Source organism: Pristis pectinata, chromosome 3 (assembly GCF_009764475.1).
Source record: "Pristis pectinata isolate sPriPec2 chromosome 3, sPriPec2.1.pri, whole genome shotgun sequence".
NCBI lineage: Eukaryota > Metazoa > Chordata > Chondrichthyes > Rhinopristiformes > Pristidae > Pristis > Pristis pectinata.
The window spans coordinates 14,696,665-14,718,382 of record NC_067407.1 but is presented as its reverse complement, the minus strand read 5'-3'; the positions used below and the strand labels follow the sequence as shown (position 1 = coordinate 14,718,382).

The 21,718-nt window shown below is 36.6% G+C and overlaps 1 protein-coding gene across 4 annotated transcripts in view; it reads left to right on the top strand.

The window, feature by feature from the left end:
* evi5a (ecotropic viral integration site 5a) overlaps positions 1-21,718 on the top strand; it is a 178,981-nt gene that overhangs the window by 74,526 nt on the left and 82,737 nt on the right. For 3 of the 4 annotated variants that reach the window (XM_052010845.1, XM_052010844.1, XM_052010843.1), the window contains 5 exons: positions 527-580; positions 3,452-3,484; positions 4,128-4,268; positions 9,673-9,807; positions 12,356-12,496. In XM_052010845.1, the coding sequence (XP_051866805.1) occupies positions 527-580; positions 3,452-3,484; positions 4,128-4,268; positions 9,673-9,807; positions 12,356-12,496 (504 nt within the window). The remainder of the gene's footprint in view (positions 1-526; positions 581-3,451; positions 3,485-4,127; positions 4,269-9,672; positions 9,808-12,355; positions 12,497-21,718) is intronic. The other variant, XM_052010846.1, reaches the window with a different exon arrangement.

The window sequence follows — 21,718 nt, the reverse complement described above, 5'->3', positions numbered from 1 at the left end:
TCTCTGCCTACTACCATCAAGCCAATTTTGTATCTAATTGGCTAGCTCAACTTGGTTCCTCTGTGATCTAACCTTTTGGACCAGCCTACCATGCAGGACCTTGTCAAAGGCCTTGGTAAAGTCCATGTAGTTGTCTACCAACCTGCCCTTTCAATCCTCGTGGTCACCTCTTCAAAGGACTCTATCAAACTTGTGAAACACTATTTTCCATGCACAAAGCCATGCTGACTATCCCTAATCAGTCCTTGCATTTCTAAATGTAGATAGATTCTGCTTCTCAGTCCTTCCTGTAACATTCCCACCACTGATATTAGGCTTCATCTTGGTAAATCCTTCCCTTGTTGATGTTGCTGAAATTCCTACTTAATTGCCTGAGAAATAGCTGTCACATTTTCAGGCAGAAAAAAAAGCACTACAAGTAAAAAAAAGACTTGTATCCTTTGTGTGAACACTTTTATCTGGAGCTCTTCAGCATGATGGATTTTTATTAAAAAGAAAAAAATTATGTATTTCTTCCTGCTTGTAGAGGTTACGCACAGAAAATCGACTGCTGAAACAACGCATTGAAACATTGGAGAAGGTGAGTGCTATTAAATAGAATTATAAGTATATTAATTTAAAAACTAAATTACCTTATTAATTCAAATAAATGTTACTCTATTCATGAAGGTGTTTCACTTGCTTCCCTGATCAAAGATGGTCATCCAATAAAATAGTCTGGCTTCTTTACTAACAGTGCTTGGCTCAATGACACGTTAACACCCTAGCAGAGAGGAGCAAGTAACAAAGAGGATTTAATAAATGTATGATGGGACATTCATATTCTTTTCAAATGTGTGAAGGAAAATAGGATGTGCTATACAGATAACACTTTTTCATTGTCTAGGAAAAGGGATGATATTTTGGTACTGGTAAATGCAGATTCCATATTTGACATCTGAATGATTGACAAGTCTGATGGGAGCCTCTATTTCTAATTGCTTGTTTATTTTGGGGGAGAGGGAGCAGGGGCAATGTTGGTTACTCAGAAATGAAAGGTTTGGATTGAAGGTTTGGCTCCTATTAAATCTGACATGGTTTCCAGATGGTTGGCTTTATATTGGAAGCAAAACTGTATTGGAGAAACTGGGGAATTGTGCTAATTTTTCTGCAAATCTCTGTTGCTTTCATCCTGCTGAATTCTTTACAGAGTGAATTGTGGGGTTAAGCCCAGCTTCTAACACAATATTGTGACACTACTTTCCAGAGTTATCACTCCAAGATTTTTTTTCTTGAGACATTTTTTAACCCATCTTTGAATGCTTCCGTGCCATTCATCATGTCATACATGAAAAGGCAAAGAGATAAACATTTTAATGGATTTTGTTAGTGCCATATCTTGAAAGTTTTCAACACCACTTTTCTCTTGTTATGTAGCCTACCAATATCAGAAACTCATTCAACCTATATTAAAATTACACATGGAAACACTCTGCCACTCTGTTTTGACTAATACCAGTTATTCATATTAAATTGACCTAGTATCTTCATATTTTGCATAAAACTAGTAATTTGTAATCAACTTTCAAAAAACAAAATGGAGAGAGTTTTGTCCAATACCAACTTGAAGCAAATAATTTGAATCATCAGACTTCGTTTAGAGTGGTCTGAGCGGATTTTCCAAATCCCTGTTTGTTTGAGCATTTCAAATTTTCAACACTAGTCAAATATGCTATTGGTGTGGAATTAATACCTAAACATTTTAACTATTACATCTTTAACAAGGGTTCATTTGTTCACCCTTGATGCAAAATTATGTACTAAGTTTGTATAATGTACATAATCTTGTAAAATATTAAGCTGCCCTGTCAGAATTGAATACCAAAAAATGGAGAATTTTATTTACAAATATGACGCTTGGCATGCTCATTTTTAAACTTGCTTCATTTTTGTAAACCTTCATGTTCTATCAAACATAAGTAGAAAATGAATAAATGTGCTTCACTTTAATAATTTCCAGATGGAATAACTTTTTTGTAATTTGGTGTATCATCATCCTTAAAGAGCTAGGCAAATAAATGAGGAAAAAAATTTAAAACATAGTCTCATTTGGTAAATGGTAAATTATTTATTATTGTCACATGTACTGAGGTACAGTGAAAAGCTTTGCTTTGCGTGCCATGTATACAGGTCATTTCATCACTCAGTGCACTGATGAAATGATCTCTATGGATGGCATGCAAAGCAAAGTTTTTCACGGTACCTCAGTACATGTGACAATAATAAATAATTTACCATTTTATTTCTATTAGGTGACTGCATGAGGGTCATTTTATTCAATCAAAATGCAGTTTGAGGTGTGATTTATTAATTGTTCTTTATGGTGAAATGTTAGCTACAGATTAAATAATTGTAATGATTAGACTCTTACTATTGTGTGCTTCTTGGTTGTTATTGGAACGTAATTATGCATGTTGAACTACATTCCATCTGAGCAGATGCAAGTCTGCACAGCAAATTTTAAATTTTGCATCTAAATATACCCTTCAATTTCATTCTGCATTTATCTTTAGTTTTTCTAACTTTACCAAAATATTACATAAAACATGTATTTTTATCTTGCTTTAGTGTTCTATTCTGTAAGTTGTGCTGTTAAACTGTGGCCATTGATTTTTAGTATTAAGTTGATTTATGTGATTTAGTATATTATAAGGTCTATTTAGAACCTGGAACTTGAATGCATTGAAACACAGTAGTGTTGAAGTTTATTTAGTTTGCATCTTTGGTGGAATTTAAGTGAAGTTAATTACAACAAGTGAAAATAAACATTTCTCTAAATAGCAGCATGATGGGTATGACCTGCTGAATGCTTCTTTGCTTTGGTTAGTTTTATAAGCTGCATTGGAAAATGGAGCACTAATGTGAGTACTAATGTGCAGTAGTTTCAGAGTTAATTGGAACAATTTAAACTCTGTGTAAGAGACAGTTTAAAAAAAATTGTTTATATGGCCAAACTTTGATAATGTTCTGTAACACTTGTATTATAATTTTCTGAAATATAAATTTTCTAATAGCCTCTAACAATAGCATGGCTTCTTATTAAATATATATCTAGTGGCACAAACTGCAGTGTGGCCCTGTGTATGACATAATAGACAATAACTAGCTTTTTGCTTTGCAAATTTCAGTTCTTTAGTTTTAGTCAAACACCTCTGTGCTTTGCTAAATCGTGATGTGATGCAAGTTCTTACTCACTGTTCACCTCCTCTCAGCACATGTAATATAACATCTGAACTATTTTAGTGGCAGAAAAGGCTATTTTGAGGAATAATTTGAAAAAGTGACAACACCTTCCAGAATTTTCATGCAGTTTCTCTTCTGCCAGGTTTTACAGCTTATTTTATCAAGGTTTCTTTTATGTTCATTGTTTTCCAGTCTTTCTCTTATATCTGTCTGGATTTTTCCTTTGTAGGAAAGTGCTTCTTTGGCAGATAGATTGATTCAGGTACAGTTTATCATCCTATCCATGTTTTATAAAATGGATAAATACTGCATCCCTTGAGAGAAACTGTCATCTTATACTTTTGCTTACAGTTTCTTCCTGTTTTTCACAAATTTGATGTGATGATGTGTGTTTCTGGAAAATGGTTACTTTTTAAAAAGTCTTAATTAAGTTGCACTGTTTTCTTTACAGTATTTTTTTCAGATAATTAATAGTGAAGGGAAAAGAAGTGTAATTGTAATGGAATCAATACCCTGTTGAAATTAAAATTTTACATAGAATCAGTAAATATGTTTTAATGAATGACCATTCCAGATGCACGTTCTTAAGTTTTTAAAAATATATGTATATCTAAATGAAGGAGTGTTTATAATTTTAATGCATGTTCAACTCCTCACTAACTCTAAGTTTTCTAATTCAATCAAGGCCATTAATTCTTACCACATGTATATTTAACAGAATTGCATGTAGAAAATTTGGTAAGTGCTTTACATTGCTAAACAGTATCACTGGGCAAAAATCTTCAAATAATAAAATCTAATGTTTGTCCTCTGGGATGTATTACTAATCTACCAATGTAAATTCAAAAAAACTTTTCACTACTCCCCCACACCAATCCTTATTCCCTGCACAATTGTGTCCTAAGGGACAAGTGACAAGGGCACAAGAGGCAGAGGAAAACTACCTCATTAAACGGGAGCTGGCCACCATTAAACAGCAGAGTGATGAGGCTAGTGCTAAGCTGGAGAAAGCTCAGAATGCCTTCAGGGAGCTCCAAGAGCAACGGGTAAGGAGGCTGGCAGCATCATCTATTTCCTGTTCTTCATTGCTTTATTTGCATCTTATTGTTCATGCCATCTTGTCTCATTTTCAACTCGTTATTTTTGTGTTTGTTCAGTAAATGAACAGAATGCTTTGCGCTTTATTTTTTCCTTTTCTTCCTAGGGTATTTGTTCTGCAGGTTCTGTACTCTCAATAGACTAGGTTTTCTCTCATTTTGTAGTTTAGCACAAAATCCATAATCTTGAATTTGTATCCCAGCAGTCAGTTGTAGATCTGGAGCATCAGACGTGATTGCTTGCATTCAGAAATTACTGAGAATTCTTGCAATTATCAAAATTGTTTAACATTTTAAGGTAGGGGTACAGAGAGCATGAGGTAGAAATTATTATCAGTTGAGTTTTGTAACAGCATAACGGAATAAGGTATTGAATTGATAATACTGTTTATGATCTAGTTATCTTGCAACCTTAACTTTGGCAAATTTTACTGCAAGAAAATAATATATTTGAAAGCAGGATGTTAATAAATGATCAAAATAAATCTGACCAGAATAATATGTCAGGAATAGTTGAATGATAGAGGATCATTTTGCAAAATTTCAGCACATGACAGCAGTTGCTGGCTTGGTTCTTGGGGAAGAGTTGTTCCTGATAGCCTTTTCTATAAATTTCATGGGCAGAAGTAAACAACTGATGCACTCGTTTAATCACAGGGTCCCCTAGTGCACAGACATACCACTAACTTAATTTGTTACTTTGAATGAATATTGATATTGGTGGCTGTTAATATGGTTACGGTCGGCCTTTAAATTTTTGTTTAGCACCACAGCTGATGTTTAGGGTATATTCAATGTAATTGTAAGACCGTAAGGCATATTTGAATTTTACTACTTGATTTGTTAATGGACCCAGTTATATTTCAAACTCCTTCAATGATTCTCTAAATATGTGCTTATACATTGCTGGCTACTTCCCTTGTATCTTTAGTGAGCTCACTGAATGTTTAATTTCAACGCTATAGAACTTTGATACAGGGCCCACCCACTCAATTCTTTGCCACTTTGTACAATTATATTCCCTTATTATTTAGGTGTAGGTTTCACTTGTGTTTTGGGTATAAACTTGAAACTGTGTTGCAGTTATTTTCTTTGAGGTATAGACCCACACAGTAGCTTGCAATATGTTTAACATCAATTACAGATTTCCATGCAAACATTTTTTTCACAAAAACTACTTTATTTTTATTTTCATTTATTTTAACTCTGAATGCTAGGTATTGATTATTTAACCTGACCAGAAAGTTCAAAGTCTTAGGATCATTGACACTGAGAAAAGGATGGCAGAGGAGACGCCATCAAGTGGCAGATGAGTTCAAAGAATCCTTCAGCATGGAAGCAGGCCCTTAAGCCCACTGAGCCTGTTTTGACCATCAAATGCCCACCATCAAGTTCATCTTTCTTAATTAGCAAATGGTATCTACAACTGCAAGCCATGATGGGAGCTGTACCAATTAGAAATTACATTAAAACATTTTTGGCATAGAATGCAGTCCCAAGCTATTTCACAAAGAAATAATCAGACAAAAATTGACAAGTAGCTAACTGTGAGAATAGGAGAAGCAAAGTCAAAGTCAAGTTTATTGTCATATGCACAAGTACATGTATGCACAGGTGCAATGAAAAACTTACTTGTAGCAGCATCATAGGCACGTAGCATCAGATGAGTAGCATTCACAAGAAAAACAAACATAAGTTCTACACTATTTTTACAAAAAAAAACAGAACAACAAAAAAACAAAGACTTTAACTTGTGCAATTTGCTTGTGCAAGGACGTCCCTAAAGTCAACTAGGTACTGTTAAGTAGTCACTTCATAAGGAGGAAATGCAGTAGTAACACAGCAAGTTCCTTGAAAAAGCATTTCGGTAAGGCTGGATAATCTGTGTTTTTGTGATGTCAGATGAGGGATAAATGTTGCCAGCCAGGTGGGTAAAATGACCATGCTGCTCTTCAAAGTGCCTCCTGGGATTGTTTACTTCCATCTGAGAAAACAAATTGCTGTAATTCAATATTGCATCCAAAAATATTGCTAAAGTCTACAATACTCTGCAAGTTGTCTCAACTCATCATGTCAAATTTTAAATGGCTGCCCCATAAAGATTTCTTTAAAAAATCTATTTGGATTGTTATACTATAGAGATGGAGGAGGGTTGCCAACCTTCCAGGATTGCTCTGAAGTATCTAAGAATTTAAAATTAATGTCTAGATTGCAAGAGTTTGGTTTAATAGAGCATTTCAAAGAAGATGGAGTGCAGAGATGAGGGTTTTATGAAGGGAATTTTGGAGCTTCAGATCCAGATGATTAGAAGTAAGGCAGCAATAGTGATTGAACTGATTGGAGGTACACAAAAGAGGCCATAGTTATCAGATGCTCAATTCTCTGGATTTGGAAATGGAAGTAGTTATGGAGACGTGGAAGGAGCAAGGCCATGAAGAGATTTGAAAAGGGTTGAGATTTTAAAATCTGAGGCCCTAATGGAACAGAAGCTGATATGAGTTAGCAGAGGTATTATGATGGACTCACTATAGATTAATCTACACGGAGCATGGTTTTGAGGAAGTTAGACCTGGGAGGCTGATCAGCAGGGTACTGCGATCATTGAGAATGGATGTACAAGTAAACAATCTTTCGAAAGCAGAGGATATGAAATCAGAACTTTGTTGAGGGTTAAGTAAGATACCACTTTTTTTTACATCTTGGGCAATGTGATGGTGCAGCAGTTGGTGCTCACAACTCCTGAGATCAAGCTTTGATCATGACCATGGATACTGTATGTGTACAATTTGCACATTCTTCCTGTGAGTCTATAGGTTTCTGCCAGTTCCTCTGGTTTCTTCTCACACATCAAAGATGTGCTAATAGGTTAAATACATATTACACCACCTTATTGGTAAGTGGCAAAGGGGAGTCGATGGCCATGTGAAAGAACAAGTTGGAGAGGTACAGGGAAATATTGTGGGGGGTTGGTAGTTATGGCATGGACCTGATAAGCTAAATGGCCTCACTTTATATTGCAAATCTAGTTCAGCCTGAGTCCATGTTCAGGAAGGGCAATTTCATAAACTAGTGCCATGAAATATTGAGACTCTGGCAAGTGGAAGTGAACACTCGTGCATTAGTTCTTTGTTAAATTCTGTATGGCTCAAGGTAGTGTAACTTGAGCTGTGCATCATTTCTGTGGGTACAAGTTTGAAAGAGAAATCTATGGTCTGAAAACAGCTTTTTAATCAAGGTATATGATATACTAGATGGACCTTTTTCCCAAAAATAAAATCGCTTATTGCATTTCCCGTGATTTTTGTGACAGCATTTTCTATAACAGCATCATGATTGTTTGTTGGTGCAATTTCAGGAGTACCATTTAATTGCTTGTTTCTGTGTTGTAAATTTTGTGTATTCCCATGTATTGTTGACTGTTTTCATTTCATTGTAGATGGTGGAATGTTAATAATAAAAGGTTGTAATTTAACCTCGGAACTCCGATGACATCTATGCTGTTTTTCATAACTACTGAAGCTGGGACCTATTGTTTAATTGTAGACATAGTATTTCTGCACATTTATAATTATTACTTGAAAAATAATGTGGCCAATAAATATAACAAAATGAGTCTTGAGGTGATTTATTTTCAATTATGTGTTTACAGAAAATCCTGTTTTGTATGCTAAAAGGTTTAAATACATTTTGTTTGACATATATAACATTGAAATATTTCATAATTGTGTATTTTCCACATTTTGTTAAAATTGTATAAGGAAAATATGAATGAAGGCAGATGTAGAACAGGGTGTTTGCTTTAAAAATCATTTGTGCTCTGACATATATTGAGTTGACTTTTCTGAAACAAAAAAAATGACAAGATCAAATACCTAATGTGTCGTTGCCATTTTTAGGAAGGAATGAAAACTCATTGCTTTTGGCAAGCACATGAGCTGTTTGGGGAAATCAGACAAGAACATAAGTAATTGTTGCAGCAGTTGGCCATGTGGCCAATTGAGCCTGCATCACTATTCAATAGGATTGTGGCTGAGCTTCTAAATCAGCTCCACTTCCCCCACCCTATCTCGTGCACATAATCTTTAGGAAATGCGCACTTAAATGTTAAATGCTGCAAGAAATTTATAAGTGTGGTATCTCAAAAGCAATATTTTATTGATAATATTTAGTAAATAAAATTAATGTTTTGTGATGGGAATTGATGTAACCTGTTTAAAAGAGCTTAAAGCTTGCAACAAGTAATGCCTTTTGTTCCAATTTAAGTACTTTTGGCTGCTGGTGGGCCTAAGTTTTTAAGATATTGCGAGATTTTTACCCAATTGGAATGGGGTCTTTGATCCTACGAAACTTCTTTCAATGTTTTGTGATGACTACATATAATAGGGGAAAATGTTCCAGTTATAGCTACCTTCTAGGGTATAAATTGGAAAGTTGCTTAGAGCTTGGGAACGTTGCTGGCACTTGTTGGTGGAGGGAGAATTTGTAAATAAATATGTGCATACACAATGTTCGTCGAGATTGCAATGCCTTTGTTTACTGAACCACAAGTACTGTTAAGACTCATGCTTGAAAAATGACTGTTTACCCAAATCTGAATTGTGCCACACAAATTCCAATTAAGTCAAGCTATAAAATCTTAGGTTTTGTGTCTGATTAGGTGCCATTTGACCAATGTCTGAGTGAAGAACATTCTTTAAATGTCCACCTTTTGTATGTTTTTGTTTCAAATTCTTGTTGATGCTTCAGTTGGATTTATGTTTATATTGTATATCTGGTGCACATTCCAGTGTGCTGTGCCTGAATAATGGGTATGAAGCTAAAGCTGTATTGGGAATACAAGGGCTGTAAGTTTTGCATTTGTTGCATAAGTAAATTTGACATAGAATAATGCTCATATGCAGATTTGGTAAATCTGCCTAATTCTGTGTGAGAATAAGCATCTCTAAAGTACAATATTGCAAATGTCCTACTAAAATATTCAGAAAAAGATGCTTGTGGTTTATTGGAATGCATAAAATGTACATTAATAAAATATATATTTTGTGCATTGAGATCCAGATCCTTAATTTGAAAAATCCAGTTAATTGCACAGATTTTCTTTAAATCATTTGATATATAGAATGTTTACTAAGTTATTGTTAATTAATTGATATACTTTAATTGCCATCACTGTAAACTAAAACTGGATCTTAAAGCTTTGATCAAAGTTTTTACAAGAATAAATTAGATTAACTCTTCTTCCCAAGCATTTCATAATGTAAACTCCTTTGATTGGCTAAAGAGCCCCTCTATTTAATGATTTTCAGAAATCGATACTGAAGTACCTTTTTATAAATGCTGTGTTCTTTTCCAGCATAAATGTAACCCACGCTACAGTGAGGATTTTGTTCTTCAACTGGAGACTGAGCTTGTGCAGGCAAGGTTAAGAGAAGCAGAATCACAATGTGCACTTAAAGAGATGCAAGACAAAATCTTGGACATAGAGAAGGTAATTGAATTAATTTTACTTAATTTGACTTTGCGTTTATAGTTTAGTGGAAATATGTTTATCAGTATACCAAAAATCTACTGTAGTAACTAAAACTTTTATTCCCATTTTATCAAATTCTTTAGTGTTAAAAATCAGTGTTTTCCATTTGAACATGAAAATGTTGTAACTTAGCTTTTTCAGTCAAACCTGGTAGTGCAAACCAACATTTAATCTTATTACTTACAAGAAGTTATTTCTTGTAGAGGAAAGTGGAGGACAGAACTATTGGCCAAAAGCTGAACACAAAGAAAACACAGATTGACAGGCGTCATCTAAATAGGGCAAATGCAGTCCGAAGATCAGAAGGGAGTAATTTACTTTCTAGCTGTAAAATTGTAATCTAGATTTATGTTATGAAATATAATTATAAGAATCTATTGGGTTAGGGAGAAAGGGATTGAAGGAAATATTGTTCAATACAACATGAACTTCAGATTCCATGGCTATTAGATGCCTGGCAATATTAAGAAGTAATTTTTCATAATATATTGGCCTGTAAAAGGATTTTGTACTGAACTAAAATACCCCTGAGTGAATTGCATACTTTTTTGATCTTCTTTTGTCTCTGAACATTAAAATCAAAAAATGAATAGCACAATTACTTGTTGCATCTGTTCAGCATGATTTTCAGTTCAGAGCTTTAATAGTGTTTTAATTCTACTGAATTGATAATTTCATTTAACACATTGATTTATTTTTCTTCCTTTTAACAAATAACATTTTCCTGGAGGTTTCCTTCCTTTCCATCCCACTTTAAAATGACCGTGCCAGATTTCCTCATCTTTACCTTTTAGGAAAATCATCAGTGCTCTTTTACAGAGCTTGTTTAATATTTTGTTACAGAGAATAGAAAAGATCTGTTAATCCCTTCAGTTTTATCAATTTAACCAAGGCAAAGACTGCAGTAAGGTATTGGTTTATTATTGCATTGGTTTATTATTGTCACTTGTACCGAGGTACAGTGAAAAGCTTGTCTTACAAACCGATCGTACAGGTCAATTCATTACACAGTGCAGTTACATTGAGTTAGTACAGAGTGCATTGATGTAGTACAGGTAAAAACAACAACAACTACAGAGAAAGTGCAGTGCAATAAGGTGCAAGGTCACAACAAGGTAGATCGTGAGGTCATAGTCCATCTCCTTGTATAAGGGAACTGTTCAATAGTCTTATCACAGTGGGGTAGAAGCTGTCCTTAAGTCTGGTGGTATGTGCCTTCAGGCTCCTGTATCTTCTACCCGATGGAAGAGAGGAGAAGAGAGAATGTCCTGGGTGGGTGGGGTCTTTGATTATGCTGGCTGCTTCACCAAGACAATGAGAGGTAAAGACAGAGCCCAAAGAGGGGAGGCTGGTTTCCATAATGCGCTGGGCTGTGTCCACAACTCCCTGCAGTTTCTTGCAGTCCTGGGCAGAGCAGTTGCCGTACCAAGCCATGATACATCCAGATAGGTGATACATCCAGATGGAAACTTAACAAAAGTGATCAGGTCTGATTAAAAGTTTAAAATGTGATGTATTTTGTAAAATATGATCAGGATATGTCCAAGCAGAACAAGTAAATAATCTTCCTTCCAACTTATACTCAATGACCTGCAAATAAAACACATTTTTGGACATTGGTATTTCTGAACTGCGCTGATCATTTGTCTTGCTTTAATGTATTGGTGCAGTATTAAGAAAATCTTGCCATTTATATGACACACGTACTGAATTTTGATGTATGGTACATTTGAAAAACAAAATATTGTTGAATAACAAACTATTGTTCAACAAACTTCACTTATCCTTCAGTGAGCCAGTGTTTCTTGCATGGTTTGACTGAGCATGCACACCCATTTATGGGAAGAATAATGCATTGCAGTGCCAACGTGTAGCACCATTCAGCAAAAGAATGGGTTTGAAAGCATTTTGCTGTGTTCCTCATCTTGGCTATGAATTGTAGTGATAAGGTGAGTAGTAAATAGTAACTGAGTAAAAGAAAATTGGTTTGTTTGTCTTGCAAATTAGCTTTTTGTGCCTGAGTTTTGTCTTTAGCTATTCTAGTGCAGGCACAACACAGTATCTCTGTAGGTCAGGCAGCATCTGTGCAAATAGAGTTAAAATTTCAGGCCAAATAGCTTTTTTCAGTTAGTATCTGTTTGGCTCCTGTGTTATGTTTTAATCCTGACTCAGAAGAATACCATAATCATCAGATTATCTCCATCTTCTTTGAATGGGAATGTAAATTAGTGCCAATTTTGCACTGTGTGCTTATAATATGAACACTAATATAAAGAAGCAATCAGATTATCAGATCAGTTATATAATTTTGTTAATCATGTTAACTTCTATTTTGTCAATCCATCTTTCTGCACCTACTTGCCTGACTCAATACATAGACATGTATTGTTTGTCTCCTGGTGATGTTTTTGGAAGAAGTTCTGCATCTATGTACTGTTGCATCAATGGAATTTCAAATTCTGACATAAAACTGAGATTTGTATCTTTGAACCATTTCCAAAAACAGAGAAACAGCTCCTTGCCTGATGAGAATAATGTGGCCAGGCTGCAAGAAGAGCTCATAGGGGCAAAACTAAGAGAAGCAGAGGCATTAATGAGTATTAAAGAACTTGGGCAGCAAGTTAAAGATTTGGACGATCATTGGCAGGTAAGAGAAACCTTATTCCAGTTGGTACTTGCAAATGTATCAATGTTTTTTGTAGCATGATTTCCAATATTCATTATATAAAATGATTATCAGGACTGCAGAAAACAATAAGGGGTTTTATACAAAATATTTACTAAGAATTACAATGATTTATTTTTCATATCACTTATTGCAGTAGAAGTTTATTGCACACTAAGTTGATACTGCAGTGGAATTTGCTGTAGAGACACTGATATTAAATACAGTGGCAGCTTCTTGCAGTCAGACCTTTATATTTACATAATCTGTATTCCTTTTGCATTGTACTAGTTGATTTCACTGCTACTTTGAGGGAATAACAATTTTGTTCTCTAGATGACAAAAGCTATAGAATGTAAATAAAACAAAAAAGAGGAAAAATGGAACAAAAGAGGCTTGCTATAGTAAGCAAAGTTTATAATTCACCAGAAAACCAATCTGAATAGCAAAAGAGCAAGGGAGGACTGAAAAAGACAATAGGAATACATGATAAATAAATTAAATGGAAACGTAAAAGTGAAGCCTTATTCTTCTATAAGCACACAAATTGCCAACGTCAGGAATGGGTAAACTATTAGACAAATTAGTTGAGGAAGAATTAATTGCTTGGAAAAGTAAAATGAAAATAAAAATTAGTTATATGGAGAGACCAGAGACTCTGGAGTTGTTCTTCTTAGAGAATATATACAAATAACTTGGATGAGAATGTAGGGAGTATGATTAGTAAGTTTGCAGATGACAGAAAAAGTGGTAAAGTCGTAGATAATGAAGGTTGTTTCAAGATTCAGCGGGCATAGATCAGCTGGAATGTTGGGCAGAGTGGTGACAGATGGAACTTAATCCGATGCACTTTGGGACATCAAATTCTATTAGTACTTATAAAGTAAATGGCAGGGACCTTGGGAGCATTGATGTACAGAGAGACCATAGCTCCCTGAAAGTGGTGTCAAAGATGGATATGGTTGTGAAAAGTGCATTTGGCATGCTTGCCTTCATATGCCGAGGCATTGATTATAAGAGTTGAGATGCCATGTTGCAGCTGTACAAAACACTGGTTAGATGACATTTGGAGTATTGTGTTCAGTTCTGGTTGGCACACTACAGGAAGGATGTGGTAGTAATAGAGAGTCCAGAAGAGATTCACAGGGATGTTGCCTGGAATAGAGAGCTGTAGTTATGAGGAGAGATTGGATAGTCTAGGTTTATTCTCACTGGAATGTAGGAGACTGAGGGGTGACTTTATAAATGTTTACAAAATATGAAGTGGTTAGAATCTTTTTCCCAGGCCAGGCGAGCCTAGAATTAGAGGGCATGGATTGAAGGTGAGAGGGGAGAAATCTCAGGGGTAAGCTTTTCACACAAGGTGCTGAATATTTGGAATGAATTGCCAGTTCTGGAGGAGGATTGTGTGACAATATTTAAAAGACATTGGACGGGCACTTGGAATGGAAAGGAGTAGAGGGATACTAGCCTAGTGTGGGCAAATGGGATTAGCTTAGATAGGCATTGCGGTCGGTATGGACAAGAAGATGTCACAATTTGGACAAGATGGCCAAATGATGGGCCGAAGGGCCTGTATTGTGCTGTATTGTTCTATGGTTCTAAGATGGGCTCTTGGGGCCCCTTTCTGTGCTGTACCTTTCAATGATTGTATGATTCTAATCGATGGGCAGATCTTCAGAATCATGTAACGTTTCGATGGAATAACTAAAAGGCAGACGATTGGCCAATGAACCAGAAGTGACATGAAAACAATATTTACAACAATAAATTGTTTGAAGTGGAAATGTTTGCTGAACATGGAGTAGAATTGTTGAGATGATTCTTCCAAAGGTGGCACAGATTGTGATAAATGAAACGGTACCCTCCTACGCTGAATCATTTTGTAATTCTCCAATCCTCCATCCAGAGATAAAATCCAACCAAACTTTGAATATTGCTTCCAGATCAATGGCAAGGCTTCTTGCACTTCCTTCATAATCCTGGATAGTATAGAATAGTAAACTCAGTGTCATCCTCTATCTTTAGATTCCTCTTTCTCTTTGGGTTTATGCTATTTTTAATTTGTTTTTTTTCTTCTTCCTTTTGCTTTTCTTCCAATTCTCTCCATTTTTGAAACTATCATTGATCGCCTAGTATTTCTCTGTTCATCTTCTGTAACCCCACATGTTATGTTTCAATGTATTTTCTTCTCTTTGAAAGACAGTTAACATAGAATATTACATCACAGTACAGGTCCTTTGGCCCACGATGTTGTGCTGACATTTTATCCTTCTCTAAGATCTATCTAACCCTTCCCACCCACATAGCCCTCCATTTTTCTATCATTCATGTGGCTATCTGAGAGTGTCTTAAATGGCCCTAATGTATCTGCCTCCACCACCTTCGCCAGCAGATCCACACACCCACCACTCTCTGTGTGTAAAAAAAAACTTGCCTCTGACATCCCCCCACCCCCACCCCCACCCCCCAATACCTTCCTCCAATCACCTTAAAATTATGTCCCCTCGTGTGAGCCATTTTCGCTCTGGGAAAAAGTCTCTGACTGTCCACTCGATCTATGCCTCATATCATCTTGTACACCTCCTATCAAGTCACCTCTCATCTTCCTTTGCTCCAAAGAGAAAAGCCCTAGCTCGCTAATTGACTGTTGAATTGACTGACTTAATATTTATTTCCAGATGGAATATTTCAGAAACACCAGTGATTTTTATTTTGAAACTTGGTTCACAACTTGTGTATTAAGAATAACTGTTTGACTTCAGGTGAGAAAGTACAGGAGAAAGGAAACAAAAAATCTGATCATTTCATTTTACAATGAATTTGAAGACTCTCTTGAAGAGCAATTCTAGAGATGTTACTAACAATCATTTGAAGTGATAGGTTAAGGATGAGTTAAACGATTCTTTTTAGCAAATATATGTACCACTTCAAACATCATTTGTACTTTTATATTTATCAATTATTGCTTATTACTATTTGCAATATAAAATATATATCTATATATATATCTATATCTATCACCATATAAAGTAGAAAAATGTGTCAAGGCACCTCAGAGAAACATAATCTGACACAAATTGATGTTGTGGTTATGATATTAGCAGCACGCATCATCTAATGCTGGACCAACAATGTCTTAAGCAATAGAGGTGTTGAATAGGTGCTAAAGTTTAAGCAGAGAATTCATTAAATTCTAAACTGTGATCATATGAACAACAATAGTTGGGTAAGGAAAAGACCAAATGCATTAGACATCAGACTCAAAGGACTTCTGATGGCTGGAAGACTTCGGAAGACTACGGAGACTGGAAGGAGATTAAATATGAAGGTAAAGGTTGAGAACGGGGATGAAAAAATCAGTGAAAGATAATGACCATAACTTGAGTCACCACTGACTTGCAGTCTTTGCAATGAAGAACACTGGTATAAATAGAGTAGATAGAGAGAAACCATTCATGTTGGTGTCAAGATTAATTACTAGGGGACATAGAATGAAGATTGGCAAAAGAACCATACATGAAGTGAGGAAAAACTATTTTCTGCTTCAAGTGTTTAGTGTCCAGGATGCACTGCCAGGAGTAGTAAAGAAGGCAGATTCAGTTGCAGTGCTCGTAAAGGGGTTGGATAAATACCTGAAAAGAGAGAATTTGCAGGGCAATGGGATGAGGGTGGGAGATGAGATGAATTACTCTTGCAAAGAACTGGTACGAACTCAGTAGACGTAATGACTTCCTTCCTTGCTGTAACCATTGAGATTCTGTGAATTCCCTCTGGTCATGGGAGATTAATTACATACCCTGGAAGCTGCAACCATGAAGATCGTTCCCATTAATGTGCATATATTTTACACATGGACAGTCAATGATCCTGGTGATTAAACATCAATTCACCTGTAAATCGTATCATTATGTACGTATATAAGTTTCCAAAGCTTTAAGCTTAGAGAATTCAGATCAGTAGATAAAACAAACACAAATGGAGTTAAGTGATTTGTACCATTTCATAGATCACATTTGGCTCATTAGCTGTATTTGGAATACCCATCATAAAGTCGAATCAATTATTGAAAAATGTGCTAAGCTCAGTATCAGCCAGTGTTGTTCAGTTAACACATCTTTTCTCTCTCTGCTGCCTATTAAAGCAAGACATAAAGTATATTTTTCTTTATATAGTATTAATGAAGCACAAGGTGACCGAAAACTTTCAATGAACATTGACGCATGTGATATGTTCCTAGTTTGTATTTTGTTATCATTAAACTTTCATTTCAGTTTTTACATATAGAAAATTTTGATCATGTTTTTCTTGCTGAATTTGGGTAAACATTACATGTTAGTATGGATATTCATGCTTCATACACAGACTTCATACTATACTTGTAAAATGAGTATTAAGAATCTGTGATTAAATTGAGTTGTCAAAGTAACAGTATCCTGTTGTAATTAAAATATTTGTTTCACAGTTCAGAGACAGTTAATCATGTGTTTTACTTGAAATTCTCAGAGGATGTTCAATAGTTATGCAGTGTATTCCCTGTTCCACACTGAAAATAACTGCACCCCCTTGTGGAATCATACCAAGTGCTCTAAGATTTTATTCTTTGTGCTTCAGTTATGTTAAAATTAACTGTTTTCTGTTCCGTTTTACTTTGAAGACTCTAAACACTACTTGTTGTATAGATAGAATCTTAGCGTAACATTTGTACAGAATTTGAACATTTTTCAGGAAACAAATACTGTAATTTAGATATTCAGAGTGAGGCCTGTGAGTTCTATGTGGAAATATAAATCTTTGATGAAAGTGATCTGGAATTTAATTTGCTGCTTATAGTGTTTGAAAATTGAGAATGAAATGCAGTAAGTAACCAGTTAGGCAAAACAAATGGTTAGGAGGACAAAAGGTATGTGGGCCTTCATTACAAGGGGTTTAGAATACAAAAGTAAGGAATTCTTGCTACAATTGTGCAGGGCTTTGATGAGAATTCATTTGGAGGACTTTGTGAGGTTTTGATCTGTGCAGCTAAAAGAGGATGTACTAGTCTCAGGGTCAGTGGAGCTTAAGTTTACAGGACTGTTTCCTGGAATGAGTTTGTTGTACCAAGTGGAGTGGTGTGAGTAAGTCTGGTCTACAATCATTAGAGTTTGGAAGAACAATAAGTGAAATATGACAAGTGTTCTGCATCTTGATGTCATAGATGGTGGAGGGGCCTATTTTGTATTCTGTCATCAAAATGTTCCCATCTTCTCCCTTCTCAAGTCTCTTGCAGATTTAATTTCTCTCATTTAGTACTAACATCATCCTCTTGCATTTCTTATCTTGAAGGTGGTTTGTTCAAAGGCAGAATGGGTAGATATTTCTTGATACCGAGTGATTTCAAAGTAAACAAAATGTAAAATGAGACCTGAACAGGAAGGACCACTAGTGGCACCACTGCATAATTGCACCATGTGGAGATATCATGTGCTGGATATCTACAATATGAATCCCAGTTACTGTACAACGACGAACTACAATGAGATATCATGAGATGGCAGATACTTCGGCTTGGTGGATAAACGGGCTTTTACTTATCGGGACTTCAAGGCAATCTAAACAAAGCACATGGGACAAGAAGTATAACAGAAGGATTGGTAGGTTGTGAGAGATCCATGTCTAAGCCAGAAAGGAGAGAGTGAAGAAGGTTTTCTGAATTTGATCAACTGGCAAAAATCAGGAGTGTGTAGAATTCTTTGGGGAATAAGAACTAACAGATTTCAATTGCACAGCTGTCACTATATTTCCCCACCCAGAGTCCATGGCTGTCTGGGAAGCTAGTACCAGTTTTAAGACATAATGGAGAAACTCTGAATAACTGAACGGAGATATCTGGTGAATGATAATCTTGAACTTTGTCCCTTTGAGTACTATCATAGGATTTCACCAATAAGTAGAAGAAAAGAAATTGTGGAATACTGTTCTGAATATTTTATTCAGAAAACTCCTCAATCAAGTTAACTTTCATTTATTTGTATAGTAAGATCTAGGTGTTGCAGGCAAGGTCAGCACATTTGCTCCTCATCCTTCATTGACCTCGAAAGTGGAGATGAGCCACCTTCTTGAACCACTACAACCTTTCTGGTGAAGGTACTTCCAAAGCCCACAGAGCTACTGGGCAAGAGTTCCAGGTTTTAAACCCAGAAGTCATGAAGGAATTGTGTTTGAATTGGAGGAGATAAGATGCATTGCCTTTTAATTCAATTTCTTTTGCACAAAAACCCAGTGTACTATAACACCCATTTTCATATTAAGCTTCAAGGCACATGGATAACTGTTCTCATCATTGAACAACAGGAGTTGGTCCCTAAGAAAGGATGAAAAATACTGGACTATTGTGACACATTGTGAGATTAAATATAAAGTACTGTACCTGTCAGTCAGGAGGATATCACCAGAAAAGCTGAAAATTTAGGTTTGCCATACAAGCAACAGGTTCATTAATACGTTCAGAAACAGGGCTTGCCACCCCAACTGAGCCTGGTATTCATTCAACTCTAGTTACATGTTACATGGTTGATTTTTAATTCGTTCTGGGAAACTAAAGCTGTCAATAACTTTGCTTTTTTAAAACTGTCAACAACATTGCCCATGACCTGCACACAACAGCTTTGGAGTTGGTGAATGCATTGTTTGCCATCTTCCAAAATTCCACAGTTTCTAAAACTGAATGGAAGGTAGCATGTGTAAGGCCATTATTTAAGAAAGTAAATGGGGAACTGTAAGGTGCAGTTTAATTGCTGAGATTGGGAATGGGGATCTGTGGTTTGTACCATGAGAGATTAAGCAGACTGTTTGCACAAGTTTAGAAGAATGCAAGGTAATCTTATTGAAACATGGTGTTTGATGGAATGATATTTCCTATGGCTGGGTTGTCAAGGAGTCTCAATATATGGGATCAGCCATCCAGGGCTGAGATGAGAAGAAATTACATAATCCAGAGGATAGTGAATCTTTGGACTTCTCTACCCAAGAGGGCAATGGAGGCTCAATTGATGAGTGTAGTCAAGAATGAGGTCAACAAATCTTTAGTTATGAGGGAATGGGGTTAGTGCGGGTAAGTGGCACAGATATAAAAGATTGGCCATTATCTTATTGAATGACAGAGGAGCCAAATGACCGTCTCTACTGCTTACCTTCTTTTGTTCTTATAATGTTGTGCACATCTTCAGAAAAAAAGTTCTATCAGTCATGAAATGAGTGTAAAAGTATGTGGTATCCTTTGCTCTTTAGAGAGAGATTCATTTCATGATGTTCTGCCTGGGCACCAACGTTAGATTTCTGAAATTCCCACTGGTACTAAGGTGGTTATAGTTTCACTCAGCTACTTTGTCTAAAAACAAAAGTTGAAGAGTTCATAAATTCACATTCTTAACTGTAATAATTGTTTGATTCAGTAGATGGCAGTGAGAATGCTGTTTGGTCAGCTAAAGATTTAATACTACCAACATTGTCATAAATAAGGTATTACCAAGTAGCCAGAACTCAAACAATTTTTCCATGTGGCATAAAAGGCACCTAAAATTTGATTTGGTCAATAGGGTATATGATGGATATTTGTACCAATGGGAGGAAAGTAAGATGCAGGTTGGAGGAGCAACACATCATATTCTGGAGATACAAGAGATTCTGCAGGTGCTGGAATCTGGAGCAAAAGGTGCTGGAGGAACTCAGCAGGTCAGGCAGCATCTCTGGAGGGCAAAAAAAGCAGTCGATGTTTCACGCCGAGGCCCTTCATCAGGACTGGAAAGGAAGAGGGCAAAAGCTGGAATAAGAAGGGGGGAGGGGAAGGAGCACGCACAGGCAGGTGATAGGTGAGATCAGGTGAGAGGGGGAAGGTAGTGGGAGGGGGTGAATCTGTAATAAGCTGAGGGGTGATAAGTAGAAGAGGCCAAAAGCTGAAGAAGAAGGAATCTAGTACGAGAGGGCAGTGGACCATGGAATAAAGGATGGAAGAGGAGAGGAGATGGGTAGTTCATCAAGGCGGGGGAAGGGAGCCATAGGAATAAGGGAAAACTAAAGGTATAGCCATGGGCACTCGCATGGGCCCCAGCTACGCCTGCCTCTTTGTCGGCTAGTTGATGTTCCAAGCCTACACCGGTAATGCCCCCCAACTCTTTCTCTGCTACGTTGACGACTGCATCGGGGCTGCTTTCTGCACCCGTGCTGAGCTCGTCAGTTTCATCAACTTTGCCTCCAACTTACACCCTGCCCTCAGATTCACCTGGCCCATCTCTGACACCTCTCTCCCCTTTCTGGATCTCTCTGTCTCCATCTTGGAGACAGATTAACCACAGACATCTTCTACAAATCCACTGACTCCCACAGTTACCTTGACTACACCTCTTCCCACCCTGTCACTTGTAAGGACGCCATCCCCTTCTCCCAGTTCCTCCGCCTCTGTCACATCTATCCAGTTTACAACCTGTCCATGGATACCTAGTGTCTGAACCTTCTGAACTAAGTATGCTGCCTGACCTGCTGAGTTCTTCCAACACTTTGTGTGTCTTGCTCCAGATTCCAGCATCTGCAGAATCTCTTGTGTCTCTGATATTTAGTTTTAATTGGTATATCAGATTGCTCAAGTGGACTATTTCTCTGGTTTACCAGAGTATATTGTGCCCAAATCTTCTTTGGTCTCATTTAGTGTGGACAGTAATACATGAGCCCCACATCATTTACCTCCTTATTCCCTCTTTCCCACCCTCCCCCCCCCCCCACCAATTCCTTCCCCTTCCTCGCAGTTGTGTTTTAAACCCAAGTCTAAGGCTGCCTCTACATTGATACAGAACGTCTGCGCAATAGGCGTCTGGCTTTGCAAAACAAAATGTGATAGGATATTCAACCATCCTTGGTTGAATGTGCAATCACTATTTGTTTTCTAAGCTCACTTGGGAAGAATGGCTCCTTGGTAAAATTTCAACACCCCGCGTTTGGGACAGATTGATAAATTGGGGTTTTTCAGACTTGTTCTTGCTGAGATTTATGAATCAGTGTTAACCTTTTTAATTAATACAGTAAGTATGCTAATTTGCCTTTTGCTGCAGTGAGATATTGTTTTCCTTACATCTGTTAGCATCTTGATTTTTCAGAGACAGTTGAGATTTATCCAGGTGAACTGGTGGAAACGTGCACTGTTGATAATGATGAAGAATAGCCTAAAGTCCT